Below are 24,541 nucleotides of genomic sequence, written 5' to 3' on the forward strand. Positions count from 1 at the left end.
AACTAAAAAGCCTCTTGATGAAAGTGAAAGAGGAGAGTGAAAAAGTTGGCTTAAAGCTCAACATTCAGGAAACTAAGATCATGGCATCTGGTCCCATCACTTCATGGGAAATAGATGGGGAAACAGTGCAAACAGTGTCCGACTTTATTTTTTTGGGCTCCAAAATCACTGCAGATGGTGATTGCAGCCATGAAATTAAAAGATGCTTACTCCTTGGAAGGAAAGCTATGACCAACCTAGATAGCATATTAAAAAGCAGAGACATTACTTTGCCAACAAAGGTCCGTCTAGTTAAGGCTATGGTTTTTCCAGTAGTCATGTATGGATGTGAGAGCTGGACTGTGAAGAAAGCTGAGGGCCGAAGAATTGATGCTTTTGAACTGTGGTGTTGGAGAAGACTCTTCAGAGTCCCTTGGACTGCAAGGAGATCCAACCAGTCCGTCCTAAAGGAGATCAGTCCTGGGTGTTCATTGGAAGGACTGATGGTGAAGCTGAAACTCCAATACTTTGGCCACCTGATGCAAAGAGCTGACTCATTGGAAAAGACCCTGATGCTGGGAAGGATTGGGGGCAGGAGGAGAAGGGGACGACAGAGGATGAGATGGTTGGATGGCACCACTGACTCGATGGACATGAGTTTGGGTAAACTCCGGGTGTTGGTGACGGACAGAGAGGCCTGGCGTGCTGCGATTCATGGGGTCGCAAAGAGTCGGACATGACTGAGCGACTGAACTGAACTGAAAATTACTATAAGTTCCTTTAAGGCAACTGTGTTTTATGACTCTTCAGAACCACTATGCTGGGAGTTAGAACATAAAAACCATCGAGAGTTTCTGTCAGAATTTTAGAATCGGGATTCAGGGCAAAGGACATGAAAATACATCTCTCTGAAGAAGACATATACCAATAACCAACAGGTATATGAAAAGGTGCTCAGTACCACTAATCATCGGGGAAAGGCAAATCACAACCACAATGAACTATCACTTCATGCCTGTTAGATTGGCCATCGTCAAAAAGATAAGAGGTAATCAGCAGTGGTGGGGATGTGGAGAAAAGGGACTCCTTGTACACTGTTGGTAGGAAGATAAATTGGTGTAGCCACTATGGAAACAGTATAAAGGATGCTCAAAAAAATTAAAAATAGAAATTCCTTGTGATCTAGGAATCCCTCTTCTGAGTATACAGAAGAAAATAAAATCAGTACCTCAAAGAGCTATCTGTGCTCCCACATTCATGGCAGCATTATCCACAGTAGCCAAGATAACGGGAATAACCTAAGTGTCCATCAATGGACGAATGGATATTTAAATAGGTGTGAAGGAATATTATTCAGCCTTTAAAAATGAAAAGACGGAAATCCTGCCATTTTCAACAACATGGATGAACCTGGAAGTCATGATGCAAAGGGAACTATGACAGGCACAAAAACAAAAAAACTACACGATCTTATTCATATGTGGAATCTAAAAAAGTTGAATACACATACGCACAGAGTAGAAAAACAGTCACCAGAAGTGGGGAGTTGGGGGAAATGAGAACGTGTACAAAGTTGGAGTAATGTAGGATGAACAAGTCCCGGAGATCTAATGTATTAATACACTGTGATGACCATACTTAAGAATACTGTATTGAATACTGAAATTTAAGAGAGTAGATTTTAGATGTTCTCACGAAAGGAAGGAAGGGAGAGAGAGACAGAAGGAAGAAAGGAAAGAAGAGGAAGAGAGAGGCAGGAAAGGAGGAAGGAAACTATGAGATGAATGTGTTAACTAGTTTGACTGTAGTAACCATTCCACTGTGTCGATGTAAATCAAATTTTTACATTGTATGTCTCATATATATACAATTTTTATTTTTAAAAATATATTTAAAAAAAGAATCAGGATTCAGCTGGGTGAGAATTCTCTCATATGAACTCAGTATGGGAAAGTGAGAAACATGTTAAAGATGAAGAAAAACTAAGCAGATATTTATTAGGATATGGAAACATTAAGCAGAGTCACAGAAGACACAGTGAGTCTTCTCACGTGAAGAGGAGGCAACAAGTGCAAAGATGTCAAGTGTACAGTGACCCATCCCAGAATCATCTCATCCCAACAACAACCATGACTTCCCACAAGACAGACCTTGTGATGCACAGCAGGGGCCACGCTCTCTCCCAACACATATCCTCTCTGGGCACTGTGTAATCTACAGAACAGTACTTAGCCTCAGAAGCCCAACAAGCCTAAAACCTATAAACAGCCCGAGAAGACACAACTAGAACAAAATATGGGAATTCTAACACAATACCAAAACATCAGCAAGGTTTATCAGAATACAAAATAGTTACCTGGGTAATTCATCACCATTTGCTGACTTACTTGGGTGGAGACCACTGGCAAAGACAAGAATAAGAAACTCAGCTGCTTATTTAAGAAGATCGGAGATAAAAAAGGTAAGGCAAGAAAAGATTAAGCATTTGGGTGGCAATAAGAACCAACTGTATCAAATCTTTCCAAAAGCAAAAAAGAAAGACTGCACTGAAAATATACTTCTGATTAAAAGCCCTGAATCGTGGAGATTTGGGGGTTGATGCCTAAAAGACTTGAAAAATACAGTAATGTGGCTACCAGAAGAGAAAAAAAAGTTGCCACAAGAGATTTACAGAAATATGGCCTACTTAACATATTTTCGCAGAGGGTTAGAGAAACCATCGAAATGGCTTTCAACTGGACAACAATGGCTCTTAACCCAACTCCTCTATTTCAGCTGAAGGTTCAAGAGGTTACAGTTACAACACAGCTCCAACTAGAAGCCTGGTTTTGACACCTAGAAATGGATTCCATTTCCCTGCCTCCTCTCATCACCAAAAATCAGACACACACTCAACCGGGCCAATGGCTTTCCTACAGGCTCTGATCTGTGCTAATCACTGAGCTGGGTTATAGATCGCATTCAATCAACACATCCAAGCATAGAAAGGTTGAAAAAAAAATGACTAATTTGTAAAACATCAAACATTTTGGACTTGTAGATAATAAATCAGGTCTTTGTTTTTAATAAATTCAGTTTGCATTAATTGATAACAAAGTGATGCATGAATGAATCCACTGTGCATATGCATTATACGCGCTTGTGAGCAAAGACAAATATTTTAGAGGGAAACAAGCAAACACAGCAAGGCATTTATGGCTTTAGGGCAGGCTTGGCCATTAGCAGAGCAATGCTGGCACTCTGCCTAATCTCTGAGTCTTTTTCCTAATCTTGTGAACAAAATAGCTAGGTCCACTCTTCCTCTGGGAAGAAATTCTGTCAAACCAAGTGACAATCTTCAGAGTCCATCAATCTGTACCTCTAATGTACTGAGGGATAATACTCCAAAGGCCACATAAACAGAGTTTGATAAATGATCCAGTTCTGCGCAAATGATGTTAAAGTAGAAATATTACTCAAGACAGCTACATCATTACCCTTTTCCATTCCTATAGATAATTAAAACCCTTACTTATATAATTGATACCAGCTTCTGGGAGGGAGAATAATTTCAGATCACTCTTAAGTGTTTCTTAATCCTAACACCAGAACTGAAGGAACACAACTCTACTTACAGTTACGAATGTTACTCCAGTCGATTTTGGAGAAGAAAGGATGACAGCAAAGGCCCTCAAACTTCAGTCTCTCTTTCTGGCCACACAACAAACTCTGGATTAGATCAAGCAATTCACTGCTAACTTTGGGGTCATCTGGAAACTTCAAGAACCGCTATTTCAAAAAAAATAAAATAATTATTCCCTTAGCAAATCAGCTTCTCGTGTCTCAAAGTTTAAAAAGTAGTTCTCACATATTCAAGTTTCTTTTTTTTTAAGAAGGAAGTTTTATGTCCTCTTAACTTTGGACCAAAGGCATGTATGTTCCCAAAGTAAATGTTCTCTTCACATCAATAGGCCTAGCTCCCTTGCAAGGGTTCAATACCCTTCATGACTTGATCTCTGTACCCTCTTCTATCTCACCTAGCTATACTTCCCACCTCGCTCTTTGCCATCCAACAATGATGTGCTATGGAAAGCTGCCTGAACAAATCACTCTGTTCTCTCTGCCCAGAAGGCCTACCCCAATCCGAGCTCCTCCTTCCCTGCCTGCCTCCCACCTCCCTCTTCCACACCATCACTCCCTCCTGTGTGCTCCCCCTGTACTCTGCTTTTGCACATACACACTGTGTTTTGATTTCCATGTGATAATGGAGAAAGAAGGCCAAGAGGGCCTTTCTCCTTGCCCATCACTGCAAACTTGGTACCCAATAGTGCTGAGTGCGAGTTACTTGTTACTGAATGAATGGATGGAAACGAAGGAAACAGGTGAGACTCAAGCATCATCTTGGGGAAAATTTTAACTCAGGAGGAGACACAAGAATAGCAAAAAAATGTTTGTATTTTTGTATGTTTGTATTAAGAATACAAAAAGTATATTTTATATAGAAAAATATGTACTAAGCATCCCAGGAAGAAATTGGATGATACACAAAAATCTGTGAAATAAATTCTTTTTCCTTTTTGTTGAAACTAAAACATATTTATCATATCCTTAAGAAACAGGCTAATATAATGACAAATACAGTTTCTAGATGATAGGTTTAATTCTACTTTATGTGTCTGTTAGTATTTCTATCCATGTCTCTGAATTTTAACCATATCTGACAGCTAGTGGCACTAAGAAACAGTGTAGCATATCAAGAGCATGTATTTCAAAGCGAGACTGCCTGCGCTATTTTGGGCAAGTTATTTAACCACTCTGTGCTTTGGTTTCCTCATCTGTAAAATGAAAATAATAACAACAATAATATCATCTACCTCTCAGGATTGTTTGAGGATTAGCCAAATTAATGAACTATATTTCACAAATCCTACGACCCCCATTTTACTCACATTTAACATCACTGTAATAAAAACATCTTATAATCAATAAAATATCCTACATTAATTGGCAGCAGTTTTTCCTTTTTAATGATACCTAAAATGATGGCATAGACTTACAATTACTGGCACCTGAGAGTCAATATAATACAATTAATAAAGCATTTAGAATTTCTTTTGGCACAGAATAAGTGCTATATAAAGTATTTGCTATTGTTATTATCCGGAACTTCTGGTTTGCATTATAAATGTTCACTCACACCATTTTAAAATGACATTTCTCAATATTACCTCAGAATCTAATAAGGGCTCTTTACCTGGAAATTCATGATGTTATTGAAGGTTTTGGCTGAAGTTCCTTCAGTGAATGGGCATCTTCCATAAACCATCTCATAAGCAATAACTCCCACTGACCACCAATCACAGTCTAGGCTATAGGCAGCTTTTCCGTCCCCATTCATCACAGTCAACACTTCAGGGGCCATGTAATCTGGAGTCCCAACCGGGAGTTTGGCATTTACCTGGAAACCCACAAATAAAATGAACACAGCAAATTTTCAATTATCCTCAAATAGATTGCCAGCAGCCACAATTCAGACATAAGCTGATTTGCCTCTGATTACTATTCTCCGAGGCACTTGAACCTTCTGTCAAGTGGCACAGCATCAGGAAATGCAAATGAGTCACTCACTCAAAAAAAAAAAAAAACACATAATGTAATCCAACGGGTTGCTTATGATATACACTGTTTGGTTACACAAATGAGAGTTGGGTATATACCTGGAAAGGAAGATGTCTTTCCTGATACTTCTTACTGATACAGCAGAACTTCTCTTACTTAGGGAAACAGTAAAATGATAATAACATACAAAGATGAATCTAAAAGATCAATCTACCCTTTACTGGAAAACTGGCAGCTAGCTGGCAACACAATATCGTAAACATGTGTTCTATCTCAAGTTTAAATATTTGGAATCAATATTCCTATTTGGCCCACCCACAAGGCAAGACATGATAAATAACTTCTGCCAGAGGTCAAATGCTATTAATGAGTTCATTTTCCTCACTCCCAACTCCTGCTCCTCTGGTTCTCTCCCCACTGTTCAGAAACACGGAGCCCTCCAATCCTACGGCGCTCAAGCACATGACCTTGACAAAGAAATATCAGGGCAATGTAGCTTTGTCTCTTTATAAAGCTAAACACATTCAAGGAACTGTCCTTATTTCTGAGAATTTGTCCTTCTGACTGGTTTATTGTTTAAACATCCTTTGTTTCTTGAAATGATGCTGGTGAAAAGGTATGTTTTCTACCCCTCACTCCCACTCCTTCCTAGGCAACCTAGCAAGCTGGCAAACTTTGGGTCTTCAAAATTGTCTTGAAGTTTTATTGAGCCATGAAATCTGAAGTCGAAAGATCACCTCTCTAACCTTCTTTCCTGTCGAAACAGAGAGGGCCTGATACTGATCACATACCGGGTTGATCAGCTGCCCAATAACTCTATATCTAAAGAGGATTCTCTCATATCAGTAGTTACAAGGTGCAAAAGCACTCTCCCCCCCATTAAAGGGTATTAAGTGCCCCTATTTGAGCTAAGAGATTCTGTAGGTGTGACCACACATCTTTAAGGCTGGGCTTTTTATCAAGAAAATCAATTTGCTTTGCTTTGATTTGAATACAGATTAAGAGGAAGTCAATGTTTAGAGAATATGCTAGGAGTCTCCTTTACCCAGTGATGAAGGCCCAAGCTCTCCCAGCCTGAAACTTTAATCTTGCCCATTCCCAAAGACCCATTGTTAAAGGAAACGAACTCTTTCTTCCTACTCCCTCTCTTTTCACCCCTTCCCTCAGGCCCATCACAGGGAAGCCCAAGAATAATGGAGTGGGAAGCCTCTCTCTTCTCCAGGGGATCTTCCGACCCAGGAATGGAACCAGGGTCTCCTGCATTGCAAGTGGATTCTTTACCAACTGAGTTATCAGGGAAGCCCAAGTAATTGTCATTAAAAGTCTTTGTTAATAGTAATCACTGTAGTCAGAAATGTACAGAAAACAAGCTAGGGAATATTTTTCTTAAAATTTTGGAAATTTTCAAAATTATTGGACATAAAATGTATACAATCACTTACCTGTTATGGAGCAGAAATCAGTTGAGAATTATCTGGCTCTGATAAGTCTAATCATTTGTTTGAAAATGAAGCATTCACAGTTTATGCCTCTTGCTGGGTCATGCTGATAAACATGACCCAGCCAACTTTCTTTCAACTCTGGTTGTGAACAAGTGACCAAGCCCTGGGAGCTGTCAGCAAGAACTGAATATTCCCAAACAATCCAATGTGATGATAAAATAAGCCCTGATATATAGAAATGATGAATATTTGAGGATTGTGTATTAATGGTTCTGCAGAATAATCAGGCATAAAGGGTAAGCATGTAATCAACAATACAGTGGAATTACCAATACCTAGCTAAGCCAGGATGTTACAGTTTTCCTTCTCTTGTTTTTATGTATTTTTTATAATACTTTAAAAAAAAATTATTTATTTCCAGTTCCAGTTCAGTCGCTTAGTTGTATTTGACTCTTTGTGACCCTATGGACTACAGCATTCCAGTCCTCGCTGTCCATCACCAACTGCCGGAGTTTATTCAAACTCATGTCCGTCGAGTTGGTGATGCCATTCAACCATCTCATCCTCTGTCGTCCCCTTTTCCTCCAGCCTTCAGTCTTTCCCAGCATCAGGTTCTTTTCAAATGAGTCAGTTCTTTGCATCAGGTGGCCAAAGCATTGGAGTTTCAGCTTCAGCATCAGTCCTTCCAATGAAGGTGGGACCGTGTGCTGGGAACTCAGCCTGCCTGCAGTACATCATCTAACAAGACCCTAGTTTTACTGAACTTTGATTTTCCCTGTATTGACAGAGAAGAAAGTATACCAGTTCAGGAGGAGACAATAATCAGATGACTAGGAGACAGAAAAGTCTGTCATATTTTGGAGAGACAGAGGGGGAAGAAAGGGAGGCAAGGGGAAGGAGTGGGAAGAAAAGGAAAGAGTGGATTAACCCAGCAGATTGTTTTTACAAGACTAGCAGATTCTTTAACAAGCAAAAAGCAGACAGAGAGGAAGGTAAGAAAACCCATCTTCTTCCTCCGAATCCCCTTCTCTGAAAATGCTTATACAGAAAACTGTTTGAACCTAACTTTCCTCCTCTAGCTGCCCAGGGCATAGATACACACCTGCAGAAGCAGGGGAAGAAATATTCTCACTATCTCGTTCTTCTCATGGAATAGTAATAAAATCTTTTCACTTCTCCACAGATCTCAAAAAGAGTTATCTCCTATGGGTTTCCAACTGCTAAATGGTAGTGATTATCACTTATCAGCTATAATGCTCTTTATTTATAATCTCCTTACAATTGTTTTCATGAGAACTGAGACAGGTTGGAACAGTTAGCTATCTGCCATTCTCTGAGATTCTAATAAGGGGAAGTGGGCGACATCTCTGCTCAACACCCAAACCTTCAGGCAATATGGTCCACCGGTGTTCACTAACAAAAATACCCTCAAGCAACACTCTGACTAAAAAGCTTAAATAAAGACAATGGAAGGTGAGAAACTCAACAGAGCTAAGATTCACAAGTACCCAAAACACACAGACAATATGTGGCAGTGGCAAGGAAAACGATAAATGGATTTGGGATAACATAAAATAATTCCAATGAGTATGTGAGTGTGAGAGTGTGTGTGAGAGTGTGTGTGAGAGTGTGTGTGAGAGTGTGAGTGTGAGTGTGTGTGTGTGTGTGTGTGTGTGTGTGTGTATTTAGGAGCGGGGCATGCCACGAGGCATGCGGGATCTTAGTTCCCCGACCAGGGATCAAACTCATTCATAGCCCCCTACGGTGGAAGCACACAGTCCTAACCACTGGACTGCCAGGGAATTTCCAAATTATATTTTATATAGTATATTTTGAATATAAAAAAAAACTTTTAAAACCTACTTTAGACCTATAAAACATCCTATTTAAAGGAAACATATATTTTACCCACCACCACTGATCAAAAATACCAAAAAAAGTTTTAATCTATATCCATACTTGACTTGATCTAGATTGCAAATTACTGATTGTTTATAACAAAGAGGGCTTTGCACTTAAAACAATGCCAAGAATTCATCCTCAACTGCTTTACACATTCGGCCTCTAAGAGCACAAAGCTCTGGGGAGAAGATTCTCTAAGAGGAGAGGAGCTACAGCATTCTCAAGCGAGTAGAACGGAGGGCCATTATCTCCTTGTCCAAAAAAATCAGGGCTTGACCACGGAGCGGCAAATAAACCTGAGTTTATTTGCTCCTAGGCTCACCGCCTGAAGGGAATGTTGCTGCCATCTGAAGAACTGAAAAAGGCAGTTTGCAGCACTGGAAAACAGAAACCTGAAATGAAAAGCAGTCCTGTCTCCACCAAGGGCTCTGAAGAGAGTAACTCCAGATGCAGAGACCTTACTCTTTTTTTTTTTTCTTGTTTGTACTGTGTCTTCATTGCGATGCGTGGCCTCTATTTTCTCTAGTTGTGGCACATGGGCTTCTCTTGCTGTGGTGCACCAGCTCAACTGCCCCACAGCATGTGGGATCTTATATCCCCCACCAAGGATGGAACCGCCGTGTCCCCTGCACTGGAAGATGGATTCTTGACCACTGGACCACCAGGGAAATCCCAGGACCTTATTCTTTATTCCTGTTTATTTTCCAAGCAATGACTCTGGATCATGATCCAGTTCTCCAAGCAGGCTTTCTAATCACAAACACATATTGCCAGCTCTATTAAGCCTTCTGATGCTTCTCCATCTATGGCAGAGGTTCTCCACCAAGGGTGATTCTGTCCCCCAGTGAACACTGGGCAATGTCTGGAGTTACTCTGGGTTGTCACAACTGGAGGAGAGGCTACTGGCATCTAGTGGGTAGAGACCAGGGATGCAGCTAAACATCCTACAATACACAGGACAGCCCCCATCAGAGAGAATTCTCTAGACTAAAATGCTAGTAGCTCTGCCTACATACCTATGCTTCATTTTATTTCTAGATGCCTGAATTTATTAAGATCACTAATGCAAGGCATAGGTTTTTGAATCCCAGATGGTAAAATTTTGTATAATTTTTTTTCCTGTACTTTAAGCCACTAAATCCAATACCTAAGTTTTCATGCCTGTTTCCGAATTGTACGTAATTTTTGGTGGCTTGGACAGTAAAGAATCTACCTGCAATGCAGAAGACCTGGGTTCAATCCCTGGGTCAAGAAGATCTGCGAGAGAAGGAAATGGCAACCCACTCCAGTACTCTTGTCTGGAGAATTCCATGGAGAGAGGAGCCTGGTGGGCTACAGTCCACGGGGTCACAAAGAGTCAGACACAACTGAGTAACTAACACTTGCACTTTAAAACATAAAATTCTTTGATACTCTCATTATTAATGTAATGATCAAGTAGAAGAGATTATAAGCACATAATCTGAGGGGAGGACAACCAATGCTGAGGCTGAAAAACCCTGACCTCACACAACATAAAAAGCCTGTTTTTCTAAGAGCCTGAACCTGAAAGAAGTTATGTCAAATAGGCCTCAAATCTAAAAACAGGGAGATGAAACCCTGGAATGCAAAGAGTTAACACAACCTCGAGCCTTTTCCAAATATAATAATATCTACCTTTCCTCCAAGGAACATGAGAAGGAAAAAGAAAGGCAATTTTATATGTTGCCCTTTATAAGGACTAAACTCTCAGAGCCAGGGGGTATTTTGAAGAGCAGCCCCCCCCCCTTAATTTCTACATTTTAACTAGAATCAGTATATTCTAGAGGAAGAATAAAAGCCCAAGTTCCTAAGGATTTGTCCAGGTCACCAAGTAATTCAGTTGGGAAATGAGTCTTAAAATCTAAGTCAAATTTCTCTTAGACTTACCATTTTTTGCATAGTTGAGTTGAAAATTTACATTTTAGCATGTGCCAACTTGATGAGGTTTTTAAAATCTAATTTTCTTTTACTTTGTCATCTTTTTCCTAAAGTATTCTCGTTCTTGACCTCAATAGCTACCCTCTTGCCTTCCTACTAGCACATGGGATACAGCTTAATAATAATTAACATGTGGAATACAGCTTAATTTTTACCAAAGGTCCAGGACTTAGAATTGACATTTTGAGCACTTGGTTATTAATGCTTAATGCTTGGTTCAAATGCTCTAGTGATTAATTTTCATTGCACTGCATATGAAGTAGAGGATTTGAGATAAATAAGGTTACATTTCATCAAAATATTTAAAATGAAAAACAGAATGTAACAGAAGACAATCTATTAATAAGCAAGGAAAATAAAGGGAAAAACAAAGTAAGTATTTTCCCCTTTTTTTTAACCAAACTACAAGAATGTTCCTTAAAATGTTTTGTAGGGTATTAACAAGTATTTTACATAAAAGGGTCTCAGGTCAAGTAAGTCTGGAAAATAGCTCTATGACCCATCCCCACCCACCCTGCAGAGAAATTATTTCACAGCTGGCAGATGAAGGCTTCAGAGTGTCACTCAACTTTATCCCATATTTTCCAAACTTATGAGGACCTCAGAACACTTTGCCGTATAAGTTCTATTAAGTTATCTTATTCTATTTTGTTACCATCTTATTTGAGTTCATTTTAGCAGCTGATCCAAAATCCACCAGCTTGATGTGTCCTGTTCGGTCAATGAGGATGTTCTCGGGCTTGATGTCTCTGTATGGAAATCAAGGCCATAAATTAGTGTTGTCATCTCCATGCCAATCATCAAGCAACTGCAGACCTAGGATCGTGATTCAGCCAATAATCTTAGTGTCTATGGTTCTGCCATACAGACCTCCCTACTGATGGACGTATGTAATAAGCATTTTACAAAACAAATTTAAGTAAAAGAAAGAATAGAGGGAGAAAGGGAGGGAGGTGAAGGGAAGCAGAAAAGGAAAGGCAATAAATACCTGTTATTAGATGGATTAGTTCTCCTCCAGACACACATTTTATATTAGGAAAACTAAGGCTACAAGAAGCTAGGGGGTTTGCTCATGGTCATATGGCTAGTCAATGGAAAAAAAAACAAACTCTATTCAGGATTTTGTGGTTCTTGGTCTAACCAGCATTCCATTCCCACAACATTCTCAGATGCTCATAAAATTTACATTTTAGTGAAGATGTAAAGAAACACTTTCCGAGTGAGGACTTGGGAGAACACCTTTGTCTATTACTAATGGGCAAGGTCAGAAGTACAACCTTGTGCAAATTAAATTTGGTTTTCCTACCATAGCACCCAAAGAATCCATGCAAGAGGCTCCTCTTCTTATCAGCCACATTAACAGATCTTACTAGCAAATGTAAGAACACTACAATTTTAGATCTATTTCATGGTTGAATGGGTAAGCAGAAACATCTGCCATTTTGCACAATTTGCCTTAAGCCAATTATTGATGAAGACTGGCTAAAAATTGGATGAAGAATTATTTTGATGCTGAAATCACTCACTCCATTTTAGGAAGTCTTAGGTGATACAGGTAAATTCTCAGTAGACTACCAGAGTCTCACTTACCGATGTACATATCCCATCTGATGAACGCTGTGGACAGCCAAAATCAGTTCAGCTAGGTAAAACTGAATCATATTTTCATCTAATTGGTCCTCATATCTATTCAAAAGTGACAGCAAATCCCCTCCAGGCTGATATTCCATGACCTGTACAGAATGCCAAAGTTATTCATTCTTGATACAATCCCCCCAAAAAAGGAAATGTTCTCAATTAGATCCTCGAATACTGCCTGACACGTTATAACTACAATGTTTTCACAAAGCTATGAAGATGTGTGAGACATCCTGTAAGTCTCATGTAGGATGAGGTCCCTGCCCTAGGGGAATTACAGCTGTTACCCAAGAGAATCAATACAATGAAAGACAACTCCTAAACACCATGTACAGTGTTTGCAAGGCAAGTTTGAAAAGCTGAATTAAATCCACCCACTCACCCACCCACGCAGGTCGACACCCCAGACAGTCCCTAGGATTGATTAGATGCACACCATAGATGGAGACTCCTGGAGGGCAACAAACCCTCTTGCTTCCTTTCTGCATTCCTCTAGGCACCAGGCAGAAAATAGAAGGTAGACAATAAACATGATACAATCTTTTCCTTAAACAGTTTGGGAAGTAATCTGACCATTTCTGTTAAAAATTTAACTCTCAAACAAGGGCTCTGTGACAAGCTAGAAGGGTGGGATGGGGAAGGAGGTTGGGGAGAGAGGGGACATGGGCGTACATATGGCTGAATCTTCTTGTATGACAGAAAACCACAAAATTATGTAAAGCAATTATCCAATTTAAATTTTTTTTAATTTTTAAATGTAAACATATACCCTTTGAACCAGTAGTTCTACTTCTGACCATTTATTTCATAGGAATTTGCAATAGTTTGTCAATAAAGAGATTCACTGCAGCATTGTTTGTAATATGGGAAAAAGAAACCCTGGAAATCAAATACCCATCACTAAGAGACTGCTAAAATATGATATATCTAAACAATAGGTTAAGATGCAGATATTAAAAATGAATGGATGGGACTTCCCTAGAGGTCCAGTGGTTAAGACCTCGCCTTCCAGTGCAGGGGGTACAAGTTTGATCCCTGGTTGAGGAGCTTAGATCCCACATGCCTTGCAGCCAAAAAACCAAAACAATATTGTAGCAAATTCAATAAAGACTTTAAAAATGGTCCACATACCCCCAAAAAAGAAATCTTAAAAAAAAAACAATGAATGGATTTGATCTATTCATTCTGCCATGGAAAGCTACCCATGATAAGTGATGCCCTAAACAGGATACAGTAAAACTTTTTGTGATTGAAGAAGTATTTATTACACTTGTTATTATATACATAGGGGGAAAAAAACTGGAAGAATATAAAGTACAGCCTTAGGGAAAACGTTTCATTAGCAGAAAATGTCTTCCACCCAAAGAAACCAAAATTCTTCCACCTCCTGATAACAGATTGACATTCCAGAGTTAACCTGAGGCTTCAAGGCTCATCCCCAGCAGGTTTCAAGTCTCAGCCCAGTGACTCTCTGCCTTCCAGTTTTGTCCTCTGTAAAATGGGGATAAGACTGTGCCTAGCGCCCACAAGATCCTCCACTACCGTTCAAGTCCTTTCCTTGCCCTGAATTCATGGCACCATCCTTTCCACTCTGGCTAGGAGAGGCTGGGACCCATTTTGACCATCTTTGCAATCATCCCAACCCTTCCTAAGCTCTCCTTCTGTCCTTTGCTCTGATTTCCCATTGTATCTATATATGTGTGTGGGTGGGTGTGTCTTTCAAGTTGTCTCAAACCCCTTCTGGAAAGAAAGAAAGAAAGAAAGAAAGAAAGTGAAGTCGCTCAGTCTTGTCTGCCTCTTTGCGATCCCATGGACTGTAGTCTACCAGGCTTCTCTGTCCATGGGATTTTCCAGGCAAGAGTACTGGAGTGGGTTGCCATTTCCTTCTCCAGGGGATCCTCCTGACCCAGGGATCGAACCCAGGTCTCCTGCATTGCAGGCAGACACTTTACCCTCTGAGCCACCAGGGAAGCCCAAGTTCCAAATAAAAGCTTTTAAAAAACACTAAATCTCTCAAAGGCTTCCCAGGTGGGCCCTGGTGGTAAAGAACCTCCCTGCCAATTCAGGAGACCTGGGAGATGCAGGTTCGATCCCTGCATCATGAAGATCCCCTAGAGAAGGGCATGGCAATCTTACTCCAGTATTCTTGCCTGGAGAATCCCATGGACAGAGGAGCCTGGGAAGTTATGGTCCATATGGTCGCAAAGAATCGTACATGACTGAAGCGACTTAGCACACACGCACACAAATCTTTCAAACCACTGCATTATAGAAGCCAACTACAGGATGTGAATTCTCTCCATCCTCCTCCAAATTCCTGTTTGCTTTCAGTCCAGAATTAGAAGAAGGTTCTAGTCAAGTCAGACATGGAGCAGCTGCGTATGTCCCCAGAGGCCTCAGGCTGGTCCAGTACAGTCTCTGCCCAACACCAGGTCAACCGACACTGGGGAACTCAGGAGGAGCCAGGAACTTGCATGTCCTCCCCAAGGGCCCCACATCACCTGGCATCTTACACGTAGCAGATACTCAACCAGATACTGGACAATTTGAAGATGAAGTTCCCATTATGAACTAACAAGGACAGCAACACTAAGAACGAGCATCAGCTAAAATGCAGACTTTATTTCCCCCAAACCCTAGGTAGATGTAAGCTGCTCGTCCCAGTCCTCGAAGAGCCCGCAGAAGGCACCTGGCTGCCTACTGCTCACCCACACATTCCAACCTGGTTCACCACAGGCTCTGGGCATGTGGGTGAATGTTAATTTTTTATGTCTGTTTTAAAAATATATACTGCCATTAAAAGGGTCTTAACCACATGCAAAAAAATATTGCAGATAATAACAGAAGTACTCATGCTTTTAGAACCAAATGTCTTAAAGTAAGAACAATGCGTATTTATGACGACCTGGTGAGAAGGCAATGGCACCCCACTCCAGTACTCTTGCCTGGAAAATCCCATGGACGGAGGAGCCTGGTAGGCTGCAGTCCATGGGGTCGCTAAGAGTCGGACACGACTGAGCGGTTTCACTTTCATGCATTGGAGAAGGCAATGGCACCCCACTCCAGTACTCTTGCCTGGAGAATCCCAGGGACAGCGGAGCCTGGTGGGCTGCTGTCTATGGGATCGCACAGAGTCGGACACAACTGAAGCGACTTAGCAGCAGCAGCAGCAGCAGCAGGTGCACACACAAATTTTCTGATCCGGCTCTATTAAAGATGTGAAGAAAATAGAATGGCTTGCAAGTTTAAGACTGAGAAAGTAAAAAACAGAGCAGCTGCTGGCCACTAAGATTCTATCTGTGGAACTTCCCTGGTGGTCCAGTGGCTAAGACTCCACACTCCCATTGCAAGGGCCCCAGGTTTGATCCCTGGTCAGGGAACTAGATCCCACATGCACTAGTTAAGAGCTCAAGAGCTGCAACTAAAGATCATGCATGCTGCAACTAAGATCTGACACAGCCAAATAAATATTTTTTAAAAAAGACTCTATCTGTAATGACAATGAAAAGTAGTTCAGACAATCAGAACCATCTCTTAGAAAGGCAAAAACATATGTAAACTTTGCTTCTATTCAGAAAATCCAAATTCCTGAGCTGAAAATCCCTGTCCAAACTAGATTAGTCTTTTCTACTGGTCAAACAACTTTCCATTTCTTGAAAAGGGCTCACTAAGAAAATAAGCAACAAAAATGACAACAGCTACTAGGCAGGAGGCTCTACAACATGAGGTCAAGAAAGACATACTAAACAACAAAACTCCTTATCAAAGAACCTAATCAAATTTGATCCTCCAACAAGATTCTGGACTGCCAGAAAATTTCGGAACATCCCAACCATACACCATCAGAAGAACTTAGTTTAGGCAATTACTGGCTAAACTTGGCTACCCACGATGTTACCCCCATCCCCAAACTATCCTACTGCGATACAGTCACTCATTCTGGGATGAATGGAGCCCAAGGGAAGACAGCTTGTGTGTGGTGATACCAAACTTCATCAATCTTGCTCTTGAGTCTAAAGAAATAATAAAGAACCAGGACTTGGACACTTTCAGAAAACACTTTTGGACTTTCAAGTCAGTTCAGTCACTCAGTCGTGTCTGACTCTTTGTGACCCCGTGGACTATAGCACGCCAGGCTTCCCTGTCCATCACCAACTCCTGGAGCTTGCTCAAACTCATGTCCATCAAGTCGGTGATGCCATTCAACCATTTCATTCTCTGTTGTCCCCTTCTCGTCTTGCCTTCAATCTTTCCCAGCATCAGGGTCTTTTCCAGTCAGTCAGTTCTTTGCATCAGGTGGCCAAAGTATTGGAGCTTCAGCATCAGTCCTTCCAATGAATATTCAGGACTGATTTCCTTTAGGATGGACTGGTTGGATCTCCTTGCAGTCCAAGGGACTCTCAAGAGTCTTCTCCAACACCACAGTTCAAAAGCATCAATTCTTTGACACTCAGCTTTCTTTATGATCCAACTCTGACATCCATACATGACTACTGGAAAAACCATAGCTTTGACTAGATGGACTTTGTCAGCAAAGTAATGTCTCACTTTTTAATACGCTGTCTAGGTTTGTCATAGCTTTTCTTGCAAGGAGCAAGCATCTCTTAATTTCATGGCTGCAATCACCATCTGGCAGATTCTCTACCAGCTGAGGCACCAGGGAAGCCCAAGAATAGGGGAGTGGGTAGCCTATCCCTTCTCCAGCAGACCTTCCCAACCCGGGAATCAAACAGGGGTCTCCTGCTTTGCAGGCAGATTCTTCACCAGCTGAGCTACCAGGGAAGCCAAACATCAATACAGTATATTAACGCATATATATGGAATTTAGAAAGATGGTAACAATGACCCTATACGAGACAGCAAAAGAGACACAGATGTAAAGAACAGACTTTTGGACTCTGTGGGAGAAGGCAAGGGTTGGATGATTTGAGAGACTAGCACTGAAACATGTATATTACCATATGTGAAATAGACTGTCAGTCCAGGTTCGATGCATGAGACAGGGCGCTCAGGGCCAGTGCACTGGGATGACCTTGAGGGATGGGATGGGGAGGGAGGTGGGATGGGGGGTTCAGGATGGGGGACACATGTATACCCATGGCTGATTCATGTGAATGTATGGCAAAAACCACTACAATAATGTAAAGTAATTAGTCTCCAATTAAATAAATTAATTTCCAAAAAAAAAAATGATACCAAATCAAGAGTTTCCAGAAAGAGGAACCCTTCTACACTGTTGGTGGGAACATAAGTTAGTGCAGCTACTATGGAAAACAGTATGGAGGTTCCTCAGAAAACTAAAAATAGAGTTGCCATATGATCCAGCAATCCCACTCCTTGGCATATATCCGGACAAAACTCTAATTCAAAGAGATACATGCACCCCTATGCCCACAGCAGCACTAGTCACAACAATCAAGACGTGGAAACAACCTAAATTCCTGTTGACAGATAAATGGATAAAGAAGATATAGTGTGTGTGTATACACACACACACACACACACACACACACAATGGAGTATTATCCAGCCATAAAAAAGAATGAAATAATGCCATTTGCAGCAACATACTAGAGATAATCATACTAAGTGAAGAAGTAAGTCAGACAAAGAAGAATACCATACGATATCACTTATATATGGAATCTGAACTATGACACAACTAAACCTATCTATGAAACAAATACAGAATCATATTACATAGAGAACAGAATGGTGGTTGACATGCGGTGGGGGAAGGGATGAATGCGAGGTTGGGGTTAGCAGATGTAGGCTGTTATATATAGAATGGATAAATAACAAGATCCTATTATATAACACAGAGAACTATAGTCAACCCTATGATAAACCATAATGGAAAAGAATATTATAAAAATGTACTCTATACATATGTATAACTGAATCACTTTACTGTACAGCAGAAATTAACACAACATTGTAAATCAACTACACTTCAATTAAAAAAAAAAAAAAGGAGCTCCAAAAGCATCATCAAGTCTCAACCCAAGAGTTTTCAAGTCTTCATACCAGATGACATACTATAAACCAAAGACCAAGGTCAGCAGAACAGAACACAATGAACAAGTTAGGCCAAAGTCACCACCCACGTTGTACCAAACAGATCATTCGCAGCATCCGGACTTGTCCCCTAAAAGGACTCCATCCCTGACTTTTACTATTCAGAGATGCCCAGACAGGCATGGATCCTCCCCAGAAAAGTGACTTCTAACCCAAGAAAAAAACTGACAAGTCCTCTAGGGCAAGGCTTCTCAAGCCTGTCTATATACCAGAATCACCTGGAGAAACACTTTTTTTTAAAAAGGATAAAACACATTCATCCACATAAATATCTGAGTGCCTATTATGTGCCAGGCACTATTCTAGATATTATTAATAGAAAAATAGCAGTGACTAAAACTGACAAAAATTCCTGCCTTCATGGAGCTGGAATTCAGGTAGAATGAAAAAGAACTGAAAAAAAAAAATTCAGTAATACTAAAGGGTTTATTATAAAGTATGTCTCTCTCTCATCTCAACCATTGAGTGAGCTTGCCAAAAAATGTGGATTCCATGGATCAACTTCTTCATGGATCAAGCTTCACAGGTGGGGGCCAGGAATGTGCATTTCAAGGAGCTTCTGGGGTGACTGCGACGCAGCCAACCCAGCACTGTATTGAGACCCGACGCTGATGAGGCTGCAGGGGCAACATGGGTCACTACTCCAACCAAGTGAGAAGATTCTACAGAAGAGACACCCTGGTATGAAACCTGGCTTGAATACAACCCTCACTTCTGCTGCTTACAATTTTCCAGCAGTTACCTGGAGCCATTCCGCATATTAGGACAAGATCACTGAGAGCAAAGGGCTGAAACATGACCAGTCCAGCCGCACTGAAGCAACCATCCTGTGTCCTTGCAAAAACGGGAGATCTCCCTGCAGGTCACCTCAACAGTGATCACTAAGGCATGGTAATAGAGGCCAGGGAGCTGGGAGGATGCAAAAAAGCCCTACAGTAAAACAGCCCTGAACAATGTGACAGCCCTGCGGATGGCAGAGAAAACACAGCAGCTGACAGACCAGCCTGGCTTGGAGCTATAAGGGACTTGCTCTTTTAAAGCAAAGACGTCCTGGCCGACAGAGACAGACCTTTCTGATAGCAGCAGCTGCAGATGCTAATTAAAGGGCAGATCTTACATGTGTTTAGTTTGGAAGGAGCGGCAGCTTCTCTGTTGGTGTTCACATCTCTACCCCAAGTGCTGGGATGGCAATTCCCATCAGTTGTGTTGTATTTGAAACAAAGGACAAATGTGTATGTATGTGCGTGTGTGTGTTGTGCATGCGCACATGTGCATACACACACATATGCTTGCATGTATATGTGTCCATGTGGGGGTATTTATAATAGTTCTTTGCATTCTATCCCAATTTGCATACTGGTGTCGTTAGAGGCATACTGTGCTGGCCGCCTCTTAGAATCATGTCCTTGAAATGCCTACACTACAATCAGCATGACTGAAAGTGCCATGAAAATGCTAAGGTTGCTACTGGCATCGACACCCGCCCTGCCCAGTGTTCCTGATCTTTGGCTCAGAGGAGGACAGGATGATAGTCTAAGGAGAGAGGCCCCTGGCACAAACCCTAAATTCTTCTTCTTGAAGGGCAAGGTGACCAAGAGAAAAAAGAGAGAAGGCCCTTTACTTCAGAAAGTACGAATCCCAGCCTGAGTGATCCTTCTATTCAAAAAATCCTCATTGAGCATCAAATCATCCAGACTCTTGGCAGGAAGCTGACCCCATACTCAAACTAGGTGATTGAGGTCATGAACTGAGGAAAGGGCTATGTGTAGAGGCGTGGGAAAGGTGAAAGGAAATGAACATCAGGTGCTGAACACCCCGGGGCGAGCAACAGCAGGGGAGTAGGTACTGTTCGTTGGCCTGAGGGGGCAAGGAAAGGGGTCTCGGATGTGCACACTGTGACTAAAGAAGCACAAGGAAGAAGTGGTAACCAGAAACTACCTATGGCTGCAGGTCAGTGGTTCTCAAAGTGGGGTCTGGGACCCGGTCAGAAATATGAATTCTTGGGCCCCACCCCACAAGACCTACTGGATCAGCAATGCTGAAGACTGGGGCCAGGCAAATCAGGACAACATAACTATAGTCCCCAAAATGGTGGAACTCTAAATGCACTCCTCTGAAATATGCCTCAAAAGACCAACATGCAGAACCACTACTTCAAAGGCACTGAGAACTCTAAGAACCCCCTGAGGCAACAACACACTCAGCAATCCAATTGGAGTCAATAAGACGTACTAATATCTCATTTCGCCAACGAGAAAATTGAAGCTGAAAAGGCCAATGACTCCAGAGAGACCAAGCAAGGAACAGAATAAAACAGGAACCTATATTCTAAGTAACAGCTTCCTTCTGATGGGCAGCTGGCTTGTGAAGCGGCAGCACTGGTGAGTTTTGAGACATGCCTAAAACTGGATCATCTTACCCAAGAGATCAAAACAGCACATGTCTCGCTGTCAAAATGATCCTACGCTGCCATATTTCACTCAAATAAAATAAACAAGGAAGCAGTATTCGTTAACCCTTTCCCACCCCCAATGATGGCAGAGGCTGGTGATCAGACAGTCCCTGGGGCCACTGCCTAGAAACAGTCCTCCTTCAAATGACTCCTATGTAGGAAGGGAAGTATCCATGAAATGGTAACCCTGTGGGTTAAAAGCAAGACAAGAAATGTAAAGAACTAAACCCAAGCAGGACATCTGAACATTGTTGTGTTAGAAACGGTTTCAGATGTGACAGTATAAATGTAATAAGAAAGACCACAGGAGGTGGAGCTCAGGGGCCTCGTGTCTAACCCCATCTGTTAACCTACAAAGGGAGCTGTTTTAACCTCTGGGCCAGACTCCAACTGATCCTCCAAATCCATTCTTCCCTTCTCCCACAGCAGTGAGAGGCCATGCAGTGAGACAGTACAAACATGTACATGCACGATGAAGTTTTGGTCAACAAGACGTGAGAGGAAGTAATGCGTCCCACTTCTGCATCATCCTATGTAGAAGGAATTTGTTTGCTCTGTCTTTCTGCTCTTTTCTCCTCCCAGCCACATGGAACATTTAGAAATGAAATGGTCCAACTTTAAGCATTTCAAAGAGGACAACATCCTAAGGCACAGGAAGCCACAGGAAGGAATCATCATGTACAACGGGCCGCCCACCAGTCTGGATTGTATTTGAGGGTTTCTTTGTTACATGACCTTAGCCTATACCTTAACTAATAAATCCCTGTGTACAACTAGGGGGAAGAAAACTTTGGGAATGAACAGAAGGAAGCTCATGTAAGGTCACAAAAGGGAAAATAGATTCGTGAGTCAGTAATAGGCTCAGAGCATGGGCAGCCTGAAAAGACCTACAGTATGAAAAATATCAGCACAAGTTAGGAAGCTTTACGAATCACACAAAGAATTTAGATACAACACTACAAGTGATGAGTTGCAGAACAATGTTTTCTTTGTGGAGACCAGCAGCTCCTTCATGGAAGGACATTGGGGAAGGCATCTGTTAAATGGAACGGAACAGATTTCATCATGAACCAGATCAACAAAGTCCAGTTTCCGTGGGCCAGCTGCCAGAATATGCGACTTGCCTTGTTACATGGAACCAGACGTTAAGATGGACTTTGCTAGGATTTTCTATAGTAAAACCTGGTAAGCCACGCTCACTGGTGTGTAACTATGAATGGGAAATTTTTAACCATCAAAACTCAAAAGGATCCAAGTTCAATTTCCTTGCGCTGCAAATCAAATTTTAAAAAATTTCAGTGGACCTGTCTTCAGCTGCATACTTCGGAGAAAAAAACTCACTATTAACTTAACAGGTTTCTCAAGTGACTTAGGGGTAAAGAATCCACCTGCCAATACAGGATACACGGGAGTGATCCCTGGGTCAGGAAGATTCCCCTGGAGAAAGAAATGGCAACCCACTCTAGCATCTTGCCAAGGAAATCCCATAGATGGAGGAGTCTGGCAGGCTACATGGGGTCAAAAAAGAGTCAGACACGATTTTAGCGACTGTACTGTGCTTAGCTGTGTCCGACTCTCTGTGGTCCCATGGGCTGTAAGCTATCAAGCTCCTCCATCCATGTAATTTTCCAGGCAAGAATACTGGTGATCAGGTAGCCACTTCCTACTCCAGGGGATCTTCCTGCTCAGGGACTGAACCCAAGCCTCAGCATCTCCTGCATTGGCAGGGGATTCTTTACTGCTAGTGCCACCTGGGAAGCGACTAAACGACAACATTAACATAATACAACTTCCGTAATGCTGTAAGTACACTGTCTATTAATCAAATTTCTATGAAATTAATCATGCATCCAACCAATAAATATTTCTTAAGCAACAACCTGGGGAAGCTCTACTGGAAGCCAGGGAGATACCATCACCTTGATGGAGGCTGAAGCCTGGTGGAGGCAACCGCCACCCACTCACCAAGAGCAAGTTCGGGCTGCTCTGAGCACACAGCAGAGGGGTGTCCCTCCCACAGGTCCAGGAAGGGTTTCTGGAGGAAGTAACATCTGACTTGAGCCCAGAAGGAGAAACAAGAGTTAGCCAGGTAAATAGGGAAAGAGGCGAGAGCATGGAGAAAGTATACATATTTTTTCAGATCCTTTTTCATTATAGGTTATTATAAGATATTGAATATAATTCCTTATGCTATACAGTAGGTCCTTGCTGACTATATATTTTATACATAGTAGTGTATATCTGTTAATCCCAAATTCTCAGTTTATCCCTCCTCTTCCCCTTTCTCTTCTGATAACCTTAAGTTTGTTTTCTACGTCTGTGAGTCTATTTCTGTTTTTTAAATATGTTCATTTGTACCATGTTTTTAGATCCTACTTAGAAGCAGTAACATACAATATTTGTCTTTCTCTGACTTATGTCACTTCGTCTGATGATTTCTAGGTCCATCCATATTGCTGTAAAATGACATTATTTCATTCTTTTTTACGGCTGGGTAGTATTCCACTGTGTATATATACCACATCTTTATCTATTAATCTGTTGGTGGACATTTAGGTTACTTCCATGTCTTAGCTATTGTAAATAGTGCTGCTATGTTATTGATTTTAAATGTATCTTCAGTTAAACACCAATTGCATCATACATTAATATTTAATTGCCAGGGGAGTTTACTGTGATTTGTATGTCTCCCCAAACTTCAAAGGTTTAATGATCTATAGGCACCGGGGAATTTCAGTGCTTTACAAAGCAAATATAGATCTATAGTCCTCTTATCTTACCACAAGCAGAATGTGTCTCCAGATTCAGAAATGTTCAAATTTTAAGAGGGTAAAATGTTGCATATACTTTATGTAACACCCTCAGGTAGGACCTGGGATAGCACCCTGTAATCACACAGATTCATAATTTGCAGCAAAATGGATGAATAGTTGCACTAAAGGGAATAAATAGGAGTTCAGGTCAAGTTTTGCTACAGAGTTCAAGTCAGGTCTTGCTGCCAAATAAGCAATAAAATAACCTAAGGTTATTCAGAGCACTGGGTATTTCAGAATTGCAGATAAGAGATGGTGGATCTATCATATCTTAAGTCCTATGCTAAGCTTGGATTTCTCATATGAAAACTGCACCCTTAGCAAGCATTTTATTTCAAAGTACCAAAGTGCTGGAAAAGAAAATGCAGGCAAGGAAATAATTACCAGATTACCAAATACCCAGCGATAATTATACCTAATGGAGCTACTTAAGAATGGCATAAAAACGTTCCTGCAGCCAGATATTGAGGGGATGAGGCAACCAGAACTTCAGAAAACAGTCACTTTAAGATCAGTCCCATCTCGCAAGATGGCAGGCAGAAAAACTGAGAGGACCATCTTCAGCTAAGAATGTTAATGCTGGCGTCAAGATCCAGAGGGAAATCCCACAGCCTAAAGACCCCCAACGACGGAAGGCTGTCCCAGCAGAGGAATGGCAGATACTCCCAATCCACAAGGTA

At 41.4% G+C, this 24,541-nt stretch overlaps 1 protein-coding gene across 36 annotated transcripts in view; it reads right to left on the reverse strand.

Annotated features, from left to right (window-relative positions):
* CIT (citron rho-interacting serine/threonine kinase) overlaps positions 1-24,541 on the reverse strand; it is a 166,935-nt gene that overhangs the window by 118,778 nt on the left and 23,616 nt on the right. For all 36 annotated transcript variants that reach the window (XR_014068484.1, XR_014068485.1, XM_081539829.1 and 33 more), the window contains 4 exons: positions 12,471-12,613; positions 11,536-11,629; positions 5,213-5,416; positions 3,594-3,747 (listed from right to left, as the gene is read on the reverse strand). Coding sequence is in view for 32 of the 36 variants with exons in the window: in XM_081539829.1 (XP_081395955.1) it covers positions 3,594-3,747; positions 5,213-5,416; positions 11,536-11,629; positions 12,471-12,613 (595 nt within the window). In the remaining 4 variants the exon portion in view is untranslated. The remainder of the gene's footprint in view (positions 1-3,593; positions 3,748-5,212; positions 5,417-11,535; positions 11,630-12,470; positions 12,614-24,541) is intronic.

The sequence above is a fragment of the Giraffa tippelskirchi genome, chromosome 11, assembly GCF_054371585.1.
Source record: "Giraffa tippelskirchi isolate mGirTip1 chromosome 11, T2T-mGirTip1v1.2.pri, whole genome shotgun sequence".
Lineage (NCBI taxonomy): Eukaryota > Metazoa > Chordata > Mammalia > Artiodactyla > Giraffidae > Giraffa > Giraffa tippelskirchi.